Below are 17,631 nucleotides of genomic sequence, written 5' to 3'. Positions count from 1 at the left end.
TTAAAGCTAAAAGAAAGAAAACACCAAAGAAAAAGAAAAGAAATTAACTCTTTATTCCACAGTATTTGTATAAATAAATTTCAAGGAAATCAGGGAGGGCAATATCGTTTGGAGTTGTAGTCATCTGAACGCCATGGGCAATTTTTTGAAGATGTGAGTCATACTGTAAATATTTTAATGATTTCCTGAACTGAAGGACCTTATTGCAAGAAAAACAAGGATCAAAAACAATCCAAAATTGTTTTCAAATATTTTCTGACAGCACAGCAACCCCATGGATAGTTCTTTGGTAATGGCATGAATATAGTGGTTGATGTATTGTAATTGTGTGACGTTATTTGAAACTCCTGAAAGTATGTTCTAATATTTGATTGTACCATGCAGTTTGGTATCTTCTCTTTAAGAGTCAGTCATTACAAATTTTTTTTTTCTTAATTTCTTCTTTATCTGCAGATCATGGATAATATGAAGCCATTGCGCCCTTATGAACGCTTAGACACTTTGAGACAATTTCTGGAGTATGATGGACATGTTTTACGTTTTTTCTGTGTGTGGGATGACACAGAATCTATGTTTCGTGACCCACGAGAACTCGTCCTGCACTATTATTTGTCTGATGATACTATTGAAATAAAAGAAATGGTACCAGTAAACTCAGGCCGAGATGCAGTTCCACTTTTTCTTAAAAGAAATAAGCTACCAAAGGTAAAGAATGACAATTTCAGCTTATTTTGAATTCTTTTGCTGGTTAAGAAACATTAAATGCCTTTTTTTGAAAATCCTGTATTAGGATTGTAATGATATTTAGAAAGTATTATCCAAGCATTAATCATAATTACATTATTTAGTTTTTGCATACATATTTATATAATAACTGTAAGTGACAGAGGAAATTAAGGATGGGCATATCAAGCTTAAAATAAAAGGAGAAAGAATTGGGGTAGAAAGATATTGTACAATTTCCTTTCTCCCATATTAATGTATTAATGGAAATGTATAACTAAAGCTCTGTGTGGTAATGAAAGTTCATAAGAGTTCATTGATATTGGGATGTAAATTAATTTAAAATTCAAGTGAATTCAAATTTGGTCCATATGACTTGTTCTTGGGTCCTCTGGAAAATTCCAAGTTCAGTAACATTATTTCTTTGAAACAAGTCAAGTTCAGTAACATTATTTCTTTGAAACAAATCTACAGTAATTTCTTAAATTCGAATTCCTAGATTTGGAACCTCATGCAAAGCTAGTTAAAATCAATGGGAATCCATTAATGGACTTTGTTGGGTATTAATCACATGGTTATTAGAGATGGCTCACCTCAGAGAAACCTTCTAGGAATCTGAGTCCTCTAACCTATTATGATTATAAAATTAATGAGTTGGATACACTTCAGTATCCAACACTATCACTTCAGTATCTATCACTTCAAGTGATAGAAATAACATCAACCCACAGCTGGAGTAAAACTCTGAGGAATCTTTTTCCCTCCTTTCCTTCTAATACTGGTAATTTATTTGTGATGCTATAGATGTACATGGAACTTCACAGTTAATACCTAACAGCAAAATATATACTGTTTTCACCTTATACATCCTGCTTTCCAAGATGCTGATTTAGGTGTGATGTTATACTGATAGACCCCTTCTACCTGTGCAGTGCCTGTTGCAATTTTAAGGGCTTGCTTCTTCCTCTGAATTCAGTGGAAATTAGAGGAGCATGAGAAGAAACTGGCCACAAGTTGAGGTGTTAGGAAAGGTGGTATGTAAAAGTAACCTGCTTCAGTTATCCTGCATCACCAGTTCACCATTTAAAAAAAATTGTAATGTTTTTGTATATTAAGATGTTGATATTACTGCAATAAATTACTATTGTAATTTTGTAACTTATAAGAGAAACAAGAATTCTTCTCCCAATACAACCATGCTGAGCTGAATCCCCTGTATTTGTACTGGATCCAGCACAGTAGGACTCCAATCCTGAGTAGTTCTTTTACACATTTAAATAATCATTACCAATCAAAAGAGTAGTCTTTAGAGCAGATGTTAACAGGCATGTACTACTTTGGTGTGCTAATATTTGCTTCTAAGAAAAAGGTGACCTTTTTCTTGGATACACAATAAGATTCTGAATATATCTTTTGACATGCATACTGGCTTTTAGGTTCAGTAGCATAAATATACCTTAGAGTTTGCTAGAAAATCTTCCAAGGAAACACTGTAGTAAAAATCAGTCTGTAAAAAACTGCTGTAAAAAAAGTCAGTAAGGTAACTGAGATCTCTTTCTTCATTGTTAATTGTATTTCTTAATAGCTGGTCTCTTTTCTTGCAGTATGCTCCCACTGGGCTGTATCAGCCAGGCACAATCACCAATCGCACTGTTCTCAATGTGTTTGGAGAGTTAGTAGGAAACAAAGGTCGTTACATTCTGGACAATCGTAAGGTCAGATATTATTGAATACCTCCAGCTGTTGAATGTCCTTATAGTTGTTTTTGTAATTTCTATACTTATCTTCTACAACAAAGCGAGTTATTTTTAAAATTGTGTTGTGAGTGGAGAATAGTTCAGATCAGCCCTACTGAAATTTAACATGCCATGTTTGTGAAAGTGAGGTAGCTTAGCATGGGGTGAAAAATACTTGCAAGTGGAATGTGATGGTTACATTTTAAATCACACACACTAAATGACACAGATTTTAAGAAAACTTGTGTGTGATTATGAGATTTATGAAGCTGCTTTGTAAATGCTCTCTTTTTTATTAGACAGGAGCAGTACACCAGGAATTTTACAAAGACTGTGACCTGACAACAGGGGCAGTAATTAATGTGTGGGGAAGGAAGATAGTACTTTGTGATTGTGATGAATTTACTAAAGAGTATTACAGGACAAAGTATGGAATCAGTAAGTAGTGATAATTATCATTTCCTTATGAGCCTTTTTATACTTGTAATTTTGACAGAACTGTCTTCAAATTTTAATACTGATAAAACATATTCATTAAAGCCTTTAGCAATAATAATCTGTTGTAGGCTGTTAACAGCAAAGCAGTAATTTTGCAGGTGATCCAGAAGGGTTTTCTTCTGTGTTACACCATCAAACCAATACATAATGTACATGCTCTGTCACTCACTGCCTCAATTTTAAAAACTGAATGACAAAATAGTTATATGGATAGAATGGCATTTCTTCTCCCCTCCTTCCCCCTTCTATTTCAATATCCATGTTTGCAGTCAGAGAATAATAAAGAGTATGTAGTGAATGGGTAAGTAAAATGGGCTCAAACTATTCCCCATTATGCTATGTTCCATTTTATATGAATGTCAGAATCCTTACATAATACCATTTTCTGACACAACAATGGTAGTCTATCACATTACTGGTTTTTAAGTAGTTTTGTGTATTCTGGGCCATTAGAGTATTTATCCTGTGAGGTTTCAGCATTGAATTCTGGACACATTTAGCAACTATGTCCATAATGGAAAAGCATTTTGGAAATGTATAACAATAGGAGCTTTCGTTTATGTGTCTCTGAATTACCTTGGTCAGACTTGCTAATGGTTCTGTTATGGATCTCCTCCTGCAAAAACAGCTTAGTAAATTTCTGTCAGTTTATTCATTCTGTAAATACAAGTGTCTGACTGTTCAAAGTGATCTGAAGAATCCTGCTATGGCCTTTCTCTGACGTTGTGAAACAAAATACCTGGGTAGATTATTTCTTTCAGCTTGACTTGTGATCAGATAGAATACAGTGTTTGGATCAAAGCCTGTTTGCTGCTTTGGGGAAATTAAGTAATGTAGTGCTGCCATTACAAACACTGAATTTCTTAATTGGCAAAACATGTCTCAGTAGGACTTTTTTATAATAGCTTATCATGTCTCTACCAAAATAAATCTTTTCTTCTTATATTAGCCAGTGCATGAGGAAGCCATATTCAAGAACCATAGTATTATCTATAATAATAATGAGTCTAACTGCCAGAGATGCAGAACAGGGGGTTATCCCTCAAATTTTTTTCAGCCAAGACTGCTGCCTCTGGCAGCAATATCCTCTGTCTGAGTGAAATATCCTGAAACGGTGAATGGGGATTTCTTACTCGCAGCAGAGTGATAAATGAAACACAGCTGACCTTTCTGTATCAACCAAGCAATGCAACCAAGTGTTACACAAATGCAAAGGCTCTCCCCCTCCTGTAATGCTGGCTCAGTAATTACTGGTTATGTCTCTGGTTGTTAAGGTTAGGTGCTTAGCAAGTTAGGAGAAGTCAGAATGGCTTGCTGTTGTGTAGAGATACAGAAAATTGGGACCATAGGAGGTGCTTTAGTCCATTCCCTTTGTTCTGAGGCAGGATAGTATATACACAGCTGTCTCTGACTGATGCTTGTATAGCCTTTTATCAACATCCGCCAACAGAGCAGATTCCTCTGCCTCCTGAGGTATCTTGTCCTAACCTTAGTTACTAAATGCTTCTTAATAGCAACCCTGAAGCTGTTCTGTATGAACTGAGAGAGTAATTTCTTTGTCTTACCCTTTGTTGGACATGGAGAGCAACTGATCAGTATCCTTGTACAGTAACATTGTACGTATTTGAACACTATTCCAATACACCTTTTTACCACCCTCCCTCCCTTTTAGGCCTTTTTCTGCTAGGCAAAACCCAGTTCTTTTAATATTTATCCATAGCCCATTCTTTTATGTCTGTGATCATTTTTCTAGTTTTTTTCAGTGCTTTCTCCAGTTTATCTACCTCCTTAACATATGGCATACAAAAATGCACTCTGTCTGAGATCTCCACAGAACTGGCTAGTGCTTCGCACATAGTTTTAAGGGAATAGGGTGGCAGAGACTGGCTAACAAAAAGCACCCATCTTGATGCAGCCTGTCTTATTCACAGAGAATATACACATTGTTAGAGCTAGAAGATAATTTGGATTTGCTGTGAAATTTTTGCCTGTTTTCCCCACCAGGATAAAAAAAAAAAGTAGGCATGACCTTTTAGTTAGAAGGGGGTATGAGTAGAATCAGGACAGTTTTTGGTTTAGAAGCAGTTCAGGCTTTGAGGGAGAAAGGGTTCACCTTTTATTGTTAGTGAGTTACCAATTTTGTTTGCATCGTTCCAAGAAAAGAGTGGCTAGGTTTGATCTGAGGGGAATCACAGGCAGGGGTGAATGCACAAGGTACTCTCAGCGGGCTCAGTCACACAAAGTGCCCAGCATTCTGCCCTGATCCAATTAAACACTGAAATGTGTTTAATTGCAGTTTGAATCCAGGGAGACCATTTACTTGAGTAGAGTAAGCATGTAGATAAATGAATTCTTATATCAAGGCAGAGTGCTAAGCACCTTATGGCATCAATCCTCCTGTTATTGTTTTCACATTACTCCTCTTCACTTTATGCTCTTCTGCCAAAGCCATTAAAGAAGCCAACATTTATTTGACCCTGCAGTTTCAGCATAAGTTGCTTGCTGATGGAATTTGCCCTTTAGGAGAACTAAGGGCAGTTTAGATTTCCCTTGAAGTGCATGATTATGATATTTGATATATTTCCAATGTAATTTCTGCCTGTTTGCTCTTTTTATTGTTTGTGAAAAGCAAAGGAGAGTTTTTCCATGGGTAAACAATAGCTAATGTCCTTCAGTAGGAAGCTAATGATATTACTGTTGTGTAGCAGTGCTGTGAATGCAAGAGAAAATGCCTTAATGATGTGTGATATTATCTGTCTAGTTTTGCTAATGCAGCTGCAGAGAAGGAGCAAAATGTTYTGTAGCCATGTAGGCGTTGTGGACACCCAGATGAAACATGGAATATATTGACATGTGATGAGGGGAGGCTAATACTCATTCTTTTAACTAAATACAGTATCTCAGCACAGAGTTGAATATTCAGTGTCCTTTCTTAAATAACAGATTGTTCCAAAAGGAACAAAAACAGTAAAATCTGGTTTCCTACTGATTTTTGTTCAATGTCCCAGTACCTCCCAAGTCTGTCTGTTCTGTCTGTTACGCCTCTCCCCAGCACCCTGCGATCCCTCCCATGTCCCAGTTCTCCTTGCCTTCCCACCCCCTCATTTCTCAGGCTCCCTTTCTGACCTGCTGCCTGGGCAGAGCGGTGTGCGGGGCCATCAGCTGGCCAATACATGTGTGCTTTTGGCCAGGCAGCTGCTGCTGGAGAACAGCTGACTTCTTCTTGCTTTTCCCTCAGTGGGGGCATTAATGCCTGCTGCCAATTTTCACTAAACTCGTTGGAGATCAGAATCTTTCTGGCCTCTAACCCCTCTGTTAAATGTGGCTGAAACTGAGCAGGGGTTCTGAATATGTATGGGAAGGGCTATGTGCATTTACAGAGGCCTTTTTTCCTTAGGTAACCAGGAAAAGCGTCTAGTGGGACTGCGTAAAAGGAGATTTTTTTTTCTATGAATCAAAACAAACATTGTCACGTTTTAGCTGCAGTTTTGTCAGGACTAGATTTTCTCTAATTCTGCTTGTGAAAGTTGTGAAGATAATGGTATTGCCTTCTTATTTTACCTTTTATCAAAATGGTGAAACTGACTGTCACTAAAAATAAAGTTGAACATAAGGCCATGTTGATTTTATATCCATTTCTTGGCTGTTTCTTATTCATCTCCCCTTATGTATAGGGAACAACATGTTAAGTATGTCATGCCTCCAAGCTAAATCTACATCCTATGTTACCCAAGGCTAGTGGGATTTCTCTTTCCTGTTCTTAGCTTCAGTGCTCAGAGGTGTCTGTCTTATTCCTCTGAAGATTGACTTTCCTGCCTGCTTGCTATATACTGATACTCGACATGGTTATCGCTGTAACCCAGGATATGTGTCACTTGCCTCTTCCTTGAAATACTAAAAAAAAAAAAAAAAAAAAGTGTTTTTCTCTGACACATGCGTGTTTTACTACAGTTCTTTGACTGGGGGCAAAAGGTAAGAGGACAGGAAGTAGCTATTATCCTTGATACACTGTACAGAGAGAGTATCTCTTTGTAATCTTAAAATGGATATTGAAACTGGAAGCAGACCAAACCTCGTTGAAATTAGCTTAATGCTGCCTCTGTGGCAGCAAATTATTTTCGAGAAATTTAGTTTTCAATACTGAGGAGGCTATATCATATTCAAATTGTTTGTATACTGAAGAAGTGGCTGGGACTGTAGTTGATTTTTGTTTCTTGCTTTTCCCAGTGCTTGTTCAAATCTCACTTGGGCTTTGCTGTCAGGAGAAAAAGTTACTGAAATGTAATAAATGTTTGGTATATTAAGTGAAATAATTTTCGTAGTACCAGCTCATCTCCTGCTGGACACCAGTTGATGCAGTAATAAGGGGAAAACTGTCCATGGGGAAAATATCTGTACTGTCCTTTACAGAAGTAGAATTTTGTGACCCAGGATTTTCAATTTACCTTCTCCCCACTGTAAATTCACATTGAATATGTTACAGCATAAAAAGAGAGCATTGCTTCCTTTTCCAGAATATACAGAGGTAATTTGCTTAAGAAACAGTGATATCCTTGAGAGGGATGTATTTTACATGCAAGTGCAAGTTGTCTGTCTGATACTACCCTAACAGTGCATGGCAAAGCAAAAATGAAAAGAGTTTTGAACTCAGGCATGGTTATTAGTCTAATGCACTGAGATGGCTGTTCAAAACTTGCAGAAATAAGTTTTTAATTAGTTTCGTAAACTGTATTTTTCTATATCAAATTCTTCCAGACCTTCCTTATTTATAGGAGAGAATCTAAATATATAATCCTTTAAAATCATGGAAACTGTAGGTGGCACCAGACTGGATGTTTGCATTGTTCTCTTTAGTGAATCTGGATGAAGCAAAATCATTTTACATTGGGGAAAGGATGGGAACCAAAGCACTGAACTGCTCTTTGGACTTAATTTACCTCACACTTGGGTTGTGAGGTATTTAGCATACTGTCTGGGATTAACACAATTGTCATCTTAATTTGTAGTTTCCTTTCAGTTTTTAAAGGTAGTTTTCATCCATATGTGCTAAAGTATATATAAAGGGAAATGCTTCAGCATTTCTTAATGGATGCCTTATGCATAAGTGTTAATGTGCATATAGTGTGACATGCAGGTAAATGCGATAGGTTGTCTTTTGAGTTTATCATTTCAACTGAATGTCCTCCCTTTCCAAACTATTTTGGCAGGAGGCATAGTATTTACAAATGTGCAAAGAGAAAAGGTTTTTTTTCTGCTAAAAGGCATTGTTAAAATCCTCTAGACTTTGAGAGAGAAAATAGTAGTGCAGATTAGCAATGTCATTAAAAATTAATGATAAGATTAATAAATAACATTAAGACCTTAATTACAAGAACCTAAGTTATAGATCACTCAGGGAAGCATATGCTGTTACTTCCTACACTGACTGTGTGTTATGAGATATAAGAAGTGAAAAAGTGGACAACTGCATTCTAGAACAATTGAAAGCCATGAATTTGGTTTGCATCATGACTTATTAATACTGTTTTGAAGTTCAGAGGCTGAGTGTATGGCCTTTTGATCACAGGTTTTACTGCCATCTTAAAAATACCTGTTAACACCTGATAATCAAGAGAATGAAGTGAAACTGCAGTTATTTTTGTCTAATCTACCACATATGCACTAGGTGGCACTGTTGGAGTGCAAGAAGGCTGTCAAGATTTCATCTTTTATGTGTGTTTGCTGATTTGTGAGTATTTTCTTCATTGCTGAAGAAAACCTGTATTATGAAACCAACATTTCTTTCTCTATTGGCGAATACAGGAGTAGTCGTGTAGTAACTCAACATACACCATACACCAACTCAACATACACCATCAATACCTGTGCATACCTTTTTTTTTTTAAACCTTTTTTCATGTTTTTTTCTGTCTCAGTAGATGTGGATTTATGTATGCAGTGTTTATTGTAACAGGAACTACACATATAAGTTATAGCATAGCACACAGAAAATGTCTTGGGAGGTAATTTTGTTGCAGACAGTATTTAGAAGGTAATATTTTGGTGTATGTTTTCTTATCAAGTTATTCTTTGACTCCGTGGAGATTTCTCTGAAAATTTCCCAGTGGACTATCTTTTGTATGTGGGCTTGGGATTTGTGCTTCTTCTGAATTATAGAAAGGACACGTGCAGTTTTTTTGGAAAAAAAAATTGGTGTGACTTTGCAGAAACCCCTCTTGACTGATTCAAGTGGAGGTATTAGCTTTTCCAATAAAACAATATTCTCATATGAAGGAAATACTGAAGAAAATTGCATTATGTTTTTAAGTTAAAGAGAAACTCTGACATCTGAATTCTTTCTAATTTTTTCAACCTCATATAACTGTTAGGCAAGTCAGATTTTAAGTGAGTAGGTTGCTGTGATGTTCTGATATCCTGGTGTTTAAAACATTTCAGTAACAAACCAATTCAGAAAAAGTTTGAAGTGACACCAATTCTATCATTCTCTTCTATTTGTGCTGAAACCCAAGCTACAGTGTAGGTTATTCATATCTCTCTCTTCTGGGTAGAAAAGCTAAGTTTTTGAAAGAAAAGACCATTCTTTTGTGGGGTCCAGTTTTATACACTGCCTACTTTGCCTCTCCTTGGCTCCTGGGCTGTGGTGYGCGATCCATCTTTCTGTCCAATTTGCCTTATGGGTCTTTTGCTTACCAGAGCAGGGGCACAGCCAGGAGAGCTAGGGAGGTGACTGTGCTCCTCTGCTCGGCACTCATTAGACCTTGCCTGGGTGCCACGTCCAGTTTTGGGCCTCCAGAATGGGGAAGACACTCATGGGGCGAGTTCAGGAGAGGCCCTGAAACAGTGGGCCAGACCAGCAGCCCTGAGAGGAGAGGCTGGAGCACAGTGCCACTCGGCCTGGGGAGCACAGCAGTGGGGCCGCCTCAATGGAGAGAGTACTGAGACAAGGAGGGCCGGCTCTGCGCAGGGCTACCTGGTGGGAGGGCGAGGGACAAYGAACATAAATGTGAACAGGAGTGGTTCAGGCTGAATATGGGGAAAATCTTTTCCCCATGAGGTCAGTGGGGTGCTGGAGCAGGTTGCCCAGTGAGGCCGTGCAGGCTCCATCCCTGAAGGTTTTCAAGGTCAGGCTGGACATAGCCCTGAGCATCCTGGTCTGAGCTAGACCTGACCCTGCACTGAGTTGAAGGTTGGACTAGAGACCTCCCCAGGTCCCATCCAACCTGAATTGTCCTGTGATCCTATAATTTATCACTTAATTTGCTTCAGTTCTGCATATCCATTTTTCCCATTATATAGATCACTTTTCTCCTCTCACCTTTTCTGTTTTTCATGGACCTTATTTAACCAGAAGACTGTATCACTCTGGTAAAGTTTTATGTGAGCCCCACTGGCAGTTGAAAGTTGTGTTGCTGTGAAACAGCAGTTCAGGGAAGCAACAAGGGGCCAACTGGGGCCAACAAGATTTTCACCAATAGAGGAATAAGGAAGGACCTTAGGGCAGCAGGGCTTTTGGGAGCAGCCCATATTGGAAATGAGCACAGGGATCTGGCTGGTCATGTTCCTGATGAGATAGGAGAACTCCTGCTGTATATCTGGGATATGTCAAGACCATTCAGCACTGTGAAGAAAGATTTGAGGGTAGGAAAAAGAGTAAAAAGAAAGCTTCCAAAACTCTGGATATAGTTGGGATTTGGACTGAAGCGACTGGCACCTTATCAAGATTTACATAAACTTTTAGAATTCTTCTGTGTATGATTTATATAATGAATGTAATTTTATTTATTTACGTATTTGTTTTTCCCGGCAAAAATTAAAGGACAGGAAACTCATAAGCCAGGTATTTACCTAATGATGTTATCTCAAAGGATAAAACTGAAACATTATTTTAGAATGGTTAATTTATAGTTTTTTCCTATTTTGAAACTGTATTTGTCTTTTTTGCCTGTGTGTCTTGTTTAATGATTTTAGTTGAACATTTTAAGGTTATAGATGAAATTTCTAAACCCTTGAAGTGACAATAATTTTGGTGTTGGCTGCTTTGGAGCCTTTCTTCTACCCTGTAGCTGCAGGAGGGAGCCTAGTTTGGCTTTGATCAGTCATGCTCTTTTACAGAAATAGGTTATTAAGTATTCATATTGGAAGGGTAAATCCTTAGTGGAATGGCATCATCGGAACACCAATAAATGTCTTGCTGTCTTTGTTATAGTGGATTTCACCCCTGTTCCATATAAGGCTCCACCACTTCCAAAACCAGAAAAGAAGTTTCCACCATATACTGGATTTGGTTCTGAAGAGGATTCTCTGTGCTCCTGCCTGGGTCTGCTTCCCAAGCATCCCCAAAAAGATTTCAAGAAATTCATGGAGAAAGACAGGTATTTCAGTGAAAAATAATTCCAACCTTTTGTATTATTATTCCTTTTTGTGAAGGAGATGGGTGTTAAGTACGGATGTCATTTTTCAGCAAGGTATGAATCTCATCGGACTTATAAGGGACAAGTGTATAAGGACTGGTGTAGTGACATGATATTCCATTTTTCTCCGATCTCAGCAAAATTTATCTTCTCAGAAGGCAAATATTTTGACATCCCTCCCCATTTCTCTGTCTCCTTCCATTCTGCTGTCTTCAGTGGAAGCTGGTTGGAAGTCTTAGTCCAACAGTAATTTTGAATACTCCAACAGTCCGTCACTGATTTGTTTTTCTGTTTGACCTTTTGGCATTTACTTTTTTCTCTGCTGATTTTCATGCAGAGTTTACTGTAGCAATATTAAAGCATTAACCCTTTAATTTCCATTATGACATGCCTTGTCAGAAGTAGAACATTCATAAAAGAAGAAAGGTATTAGAAAAAGACTTGGCAATGTATTGCTAGTATATATAGTGGTACTGTAAATCATTTTAAACACAATCACTTAGCAAATATCCAGCTAATAAGATTGTCTGATGGACCTGTTTCATGGAGGTGATCCTATTATGTATTGTTATTCAGAATTTGTTTTGAAAATGTACACATCTAAATATGTTTTTCCTTTATGAATTTTCTGGAAACAAACTTGGGAGTTTGATTTGCAACTGAATTTGAATACAAATTCATTCCAGACCTGTAGCAGAGAAGTAATTTTCCCCCCAAAATAATTCCTTTCTGTCTGGCTGAGCCTGGTTGGTTCTGTTAATTTAAGCTCAGAATAATTTTTGAAAAAGTAGGAGCCTTATCCCATTTCCCTTCTTAGTCCAGGAATAACATAATTAATGTATTTTACAAAACTCAGAAGAATGCATCTTTAAGTAATGGAAACTTTCCTCACACTCTGTTCTTAATTTCTTAGCTCTTCTTTTCCTTTTTTAGAAATGGTCTGGAAAGTAACATACTGCGCTTTCTTGCAAAACTTATTACTGATAGCCCTATTGACAAGGAGCGGAAATTCATTATTTCCTATTTTCTGAGTGATGACACCATTTCAGTTTTTGAACCTATGCGGCGAAACACAGGTAAGAGGTAGCAATATTTTGCAATCAGTCCCAGTTGTCCTGCTCATTTAATTACAATTTACAGTAAACATTGTGGCCAGACTCAGCACTAATAGAAGCAGGGATGTTGCCTTTCAAGTGCAACGGGAGTTGCATCAGCAGGTCTACTATGTTAGCTTGCATAGTTGCTTGTCATAATAATTCATAATCTTCATCACTCAGCATAAAGCTTTTTAGTGTATGACAGCACTTCACAACATCCTTTGGGAAGTGGAAGTTTAGTATGTTAGAATTTTTATTACTCTTTAATTTGCAAATTTGACCTTTTAACATTTGCTTTTTTTGTAGGTTAAGTACAGGAATTGTATGGTAATTGGTGTTAAATAGGGACAGGCAATTTAAGACATTAAGAATGAAAGAGTAAGTCCTTTGTTTTGCAAGATTGTGTTATGGTGTTATGGTACCTATATAACAACCATTGTATAGAAGCATCTCATGAAAGCAAAACAGCTGTGATTTTTTTTAATATACAATATCATTAATAATATACTGTTGGGATTGTAAAAAGTGAAGATTGTTCTGTGCTAGTGTCTGTACGTTCGTATGTGTGTCTATGTGTGTGGTTACGTGTGTGTGCATGTGTGCATAACACTGATCTGAATTTCAGGAGCCAGATTGCCAGTGTTTTAGTGGCAAATACTTTATTGATCCTCAGTTGTTCATCACATTTATCCTATTGCTGGAGCATGGTCCCCGAATGCTGTCATGGTTAAATTCTTTCAGTCAGTGTTGTCTGTTGTAGGCTGCCTCCAACTGAGGATATGAAGGGTTCTGTGATTTTCAAGCACCTCTTATTTCCTCACAGTGTCATGTACATGGATGGAAGGGTACAGCACTGGGAAGAATAGCAGAAAGCCTTTTAGTAACTCAGAGAGATAGGGAAGCCTTGGTTAAATATGTTCCTATTGGAGTGATTAGTGTATTTCTCTGAAGACCACAAAACATCTGTGGCAACAGCTTCAAAGCGGTTCACATCCAGAAGTGCTCTGGCACCACTCAACTTTTGCAAAGGAGAGACTCTTGAAAAACTTGCTGTCAGTCTCTGATAAAATCCTAGGGAGAAAAAAATTAGAAAATCACAGTCTCTCAAAGACAAGAGAAAAAGAGTAACAGAAGGTTTCCTTAGTTATGTTGTCAGGCTCTTGTAGAACCTCATGATTAGTTCTTTTGATACTGGTTGAATTGCCCTATACCAGCTTCTTGGTACGAAGATCTTAGTATGGTATTTCAGGTATGATGGTGACCAGCTCACAGCGCTCAGTACTGACCTATTTGGTACTCCCAGCGCACTGTCTGGAACAATGACTATCTTAGGGAGGACTGCTCATTCTTCTCTGGTTCAGACTCTGAATACCTTCAGCTGGTGGCAACAGTTGACTTTCTGAGTCACGTTCAGCTTAGAGTTAAGGACTGAGTATTCTTGCAACCATATTTTAAGTTTTTACTGAAAATGATTTCTGATATTAATTCGTGTCAGACCTGTGATGAACATCACATCCATAAAAACTGAAGGTGTGGTGAACGTCTACACCTTATGTATTCTTAGACAATTCACTCTGTGCCAGTGATGCTACTAAGTCATTTCAAGTGCAATAGATTTATAGGAAGGCTTGAGCCTTTTCAATGCAAAGAATTCCTAATAGCATCTGTGTTTGTAACAAATGCATAAATATGGACCCCACCCTTAACTTGAATACAATCAGTTCTCTGAGAAATGTTTTGAAAATGTGTCAGCTTCCATGAGCATTCACAGTTAGCCCTGCTCCACTGCAATATAAAGATTTAACACTCTTTAGGGCAGCAGTGTCCTGTCACCATTATTTTAACTAGTTTCTTGCCATCCAGTGGTTAGTAATGTGCGCAACTTCTTTTGAATGACCAACAGCTGTATGTCATATATGGACAAGCATTCAAAGAATAGTTGCTTACCCAAAGGTGCATGTTGCTTTGACATACATGGTGTATGTGTGTGTATGTGCATATATATAGGTGCAGATACATGGATATATGGTGTATGTGTATATAGATAAAGATAAACGTGCATATGTATGTTTTTATTATAAAATGCTGCTGTGAGGCTCAAGAGCAGCTGAATCCTGCATTAGTGAATGACTTGATGTTTGACTGGCTTTCTTTACTTCTGGACACATGAAGGATGCTAAGGGTATATCTACACTGCTAAATTAAAGAAGTCCAGGAAACAGTTTGAATCTTGGACCCTGTCATCTGTATTGCCTAACTGTTAGTTCACTCCTGGTTCTCCTTTGGACCATTCCAATTAGACAAGGCCCCAGAGAGTTCAGGGCCCCTTCTGGAGGATGCTTAACCAGGTTTGACTTGCTTTGCCCTTATCAGTCATCTAACACTATCCGGCAGGTTTTGCACACTCAAACATCATTCCCAGACCCAGGGGTTGCAGTACATACCCTCAGTTTCATGCTATAAAACACCTCTCTGTGGAGAGACCACAGCACAGCCTTCACATAGCCTCAGGCAGTCTGAACACACAAAAATAATAGCTGTGTCTTAAGACCTCAGGATTATCACATAGCACCCATAGCAGACCCAGGGCCAAGCACTGTGCATTGCAAATGTGGTCAGTCAGACCCTCAATAGCATGGGTGTGAGGCCAGAGATTATTCTGGCTTCCTTTTATTTTGAAATGAGAATATATGCTAGGATTGCAGCTGTATTAAGTATTTCTGGTCACCAAAATATGAAACAATAAACTGGGCAAGTTTGCTCACCGACAGTAATAAATACTTTAAAGTATATATGAAAGGCAAGTATCAGTAAATGGGTTTTTAATTTTCTAGGGATGTTAAAGTGATTGGTGTAGCTGACTCTTTCAGAGATGGTAGAAAGGTGAAGTGGAAGAAGAGTGAAGAGATCATTGGATGTGGCTAAGAACTGGCCATTGGAGAGCTCAGTGAGAACAGCCTTGAAAAGGCTGGATGAGAAGTAGGAATGAGGGGGGTAGAGCAGAAGTTGGAAAGAGGCCTGGGATTGCAGAAGTTTCTTTGTTCCCATTTCCTTCTTTTCCTTCTTCTCCCTTTCTCTTCTCTCCCTTTGCCCTCTCTCCTTTTTAATCATGTCTGAAGGAAAAGAGACTGAGTTTCTTTGGGGTTAAGAATAAGAAGGTTTTGCAGAGGTCAGATGTGAGAGGTTAGAAAAAATGGGTAAGGCATGCAGAATGGGAGTGAGAAGAACCTTGTGTGAGGAGGAAAGTGGTGTTGAAAAGGATGGGGCAGGAGAAAAGTAAGGTTGAACAGATCTTGGAAAGGGAATCAATTTTAACAGTAACTGGTTCCCAAAATAACAACATCCCTCTTGTGCATGGGCTCAAAGGACTATTTTTTCCTGTTTTATTTTCATGAATTTATACAAATTGGCCAGTAAAAATGTTTCAAGTCTCAGTCCTAAAACTTAAAGTTGCTCTTTTCTCAGTACAGTAACCTGAAGGTTGCAGGGAAGTACTTTATGCTATTAGTATCACTGCAGAGCTGGATTTGAAGTGCACAGGATTGGACATCTTGAAGCACTTGTTGAGATGCAGGGTCAAAACATAAGAACTTTGGCTCCCCATGCAGGAGATCCTAACCCCTTTTTTTGCTCTGTGTAAGACCAAACTAACAGCTGTACAAACATGTGCAAAGACTGAACTGATCTTAATGGAAGCAGGTCTTTGATTGGGGTGTTTATTTTGTGCTTTGAACCTGACTCTTGTAGATTTCCATCAAACTTTCTCATCAAATTTCAGTGTAAGTTCTCTAACCTAATGAGATATGTTTGGTTAATACACTTGAAATGTACTAACTGAAAACATTTAAAAAATAATTATCAGAGGTATATCAGAGGTAAGTTTCCAATCACATTGCACAACGGCAGGAAAATACAGAGACAAGAGTGAAATGCCAATCTTACAGAGACCAGTTTTGCTTAATTATTACAAACAGTTGCCAGGATTATATAACCTAAAATTTTGTATTTGCTTTAATACCTAGGTGAAAAGGAATGTGTTAAGATTAGAATTACATTAGTGATTTGAATCATTTTTGAATTTAATCTAGACCTGACTATTACCTTGGTATATTTTTTTGTCTTTTGCTTTTATGATGCTAGTGAAGCAATTAAGTAAGACATCTGATCCAAACTCTGGTTTAATAAGTAGTTTGGGTTTCACATTCGTTTATAATTTTGACCATAAATAGCATTTTATTACACTGCTCATCAGCCATTTATGGGCCTTATATCACTAACTAATATGTAAGACGTCATTAAACATACTAAATTATGCTATTTGGCTTTTGGCTTGGAAGCTCAAATATAAACAGGAAATGAACACCAGGCACTTCAGAGTTGGTGTAGGGCACATATCCTGATGAAACAAAACACTTGACAGACTTCTAGAAGACTTGGTAAATGTGATGCAATCCTGTGGTGCACCATAAGATATTAATGGAAAGAAAAATGTTCCTTTTAGTATCTTATATGCCCTTGAGCAGTGTGTGCTGTTTCCAGTGACATGAATAAAATCATTATAACATGAGAAGAAATAATCTGACATATCAAACTCACAAAGAAAATAACAGATCACAATTAATTTGCATTGCCAAAAGAGTATGTGGAAGCTAGTGTCATGTCACTCTTGAYGTTTCACATTCAAAAGCTCTTAAAAACAAGTTAGAATTACAGTTAGAATTACAGCACACCTGAAATCAGGTTCATACTAGGACTCTATTATCCTAAGTTGGAGGGGGGTTGGGGTTTTTATTGTGTTTTTGTTTTTGTTTTTTACTTCAACAGTTGAAGGATAATTGCCTGCATCTTGCATTTCTCAAGGGTCAGTCCCAAGGCTGGCGACAGGGTTGTGGGAACCATTTGAAGAGGCAAATTTTCATCACATTTTAAAGAAAAGAAAAAAGAGAAGGTGTTTGGTGAGCATTCAAATGAGACGTCACAGAATTTGCACAATGTAACTGTTGCTGTGAACACTAGCAAAGACAATTCTTTTAGCGATGAAAAGGATAGGGAGAATATATTATGAGACAGGAAACTTCAGGATGAAAACTAATATTTAAATACAAACCAGCTGATTTGGGGTTATTTGTTGTTTTCTATTGTGTGTTTTTTTCTTCCAAGCAAAGC

The 17,631-nt window shown here is 37.7% G+C and overlaps 1 protein-coding gene across 1 annotated transcript in view; it reads left to right on the top strand.

The window, feature by feature from the left end:
* The window catches only part of EFHC2 (EF-hand domain containing 2), a gene marked incomplete at its 5' end in the record, with an annotated part of 49,503 nt that overhangs the window by 11,546 nt on the left and 20,326 nt on the right, over positions 1 to 17,631 (top strand). The window contains 5 exons of the mRNA XM_026065763.1: positions 454 to 705; positions 2,328 to 2,438; positions 2,759 to 2,897; positions 11,164 to 11,329; positions 12,302 to 12,444. Of these exons, the coding sequence (XP_025921548.1) occupies positions 454 to 705; positions 2,328 to 2,438; positions 2,759 to 2,897; positions 11,164 to 11,329; positions 12,302 to 12,444 (811 nt within the window). The remainder of the gene's footprint in view (positions 1 to 453; positions 706 to 2,327; positions 2,439 to 2,758; positions 2,898 to 11,163; positions 11,330 to 12,301; positions 12,445 to 17,631) is intronic.

Source organism: Apteryx rowi, unplaced genomic scaffold (genome assembly GCF_003343035.1).
Source record: "Apteryx rowi isolate R43461 unplaced genomic scaffold, aptRow1 scaffold_1028, whole genome shotgun sequence".
Taxonomy (NCBI): Eukaryota; Metazoa; Chordata; class Aves; order Apterygiformes; family Apterygidae; genus Apteryx; species Apteryx rowi.
This window is presented reverse-complemented; position numbering and strand designations above follow the sequence as displayed.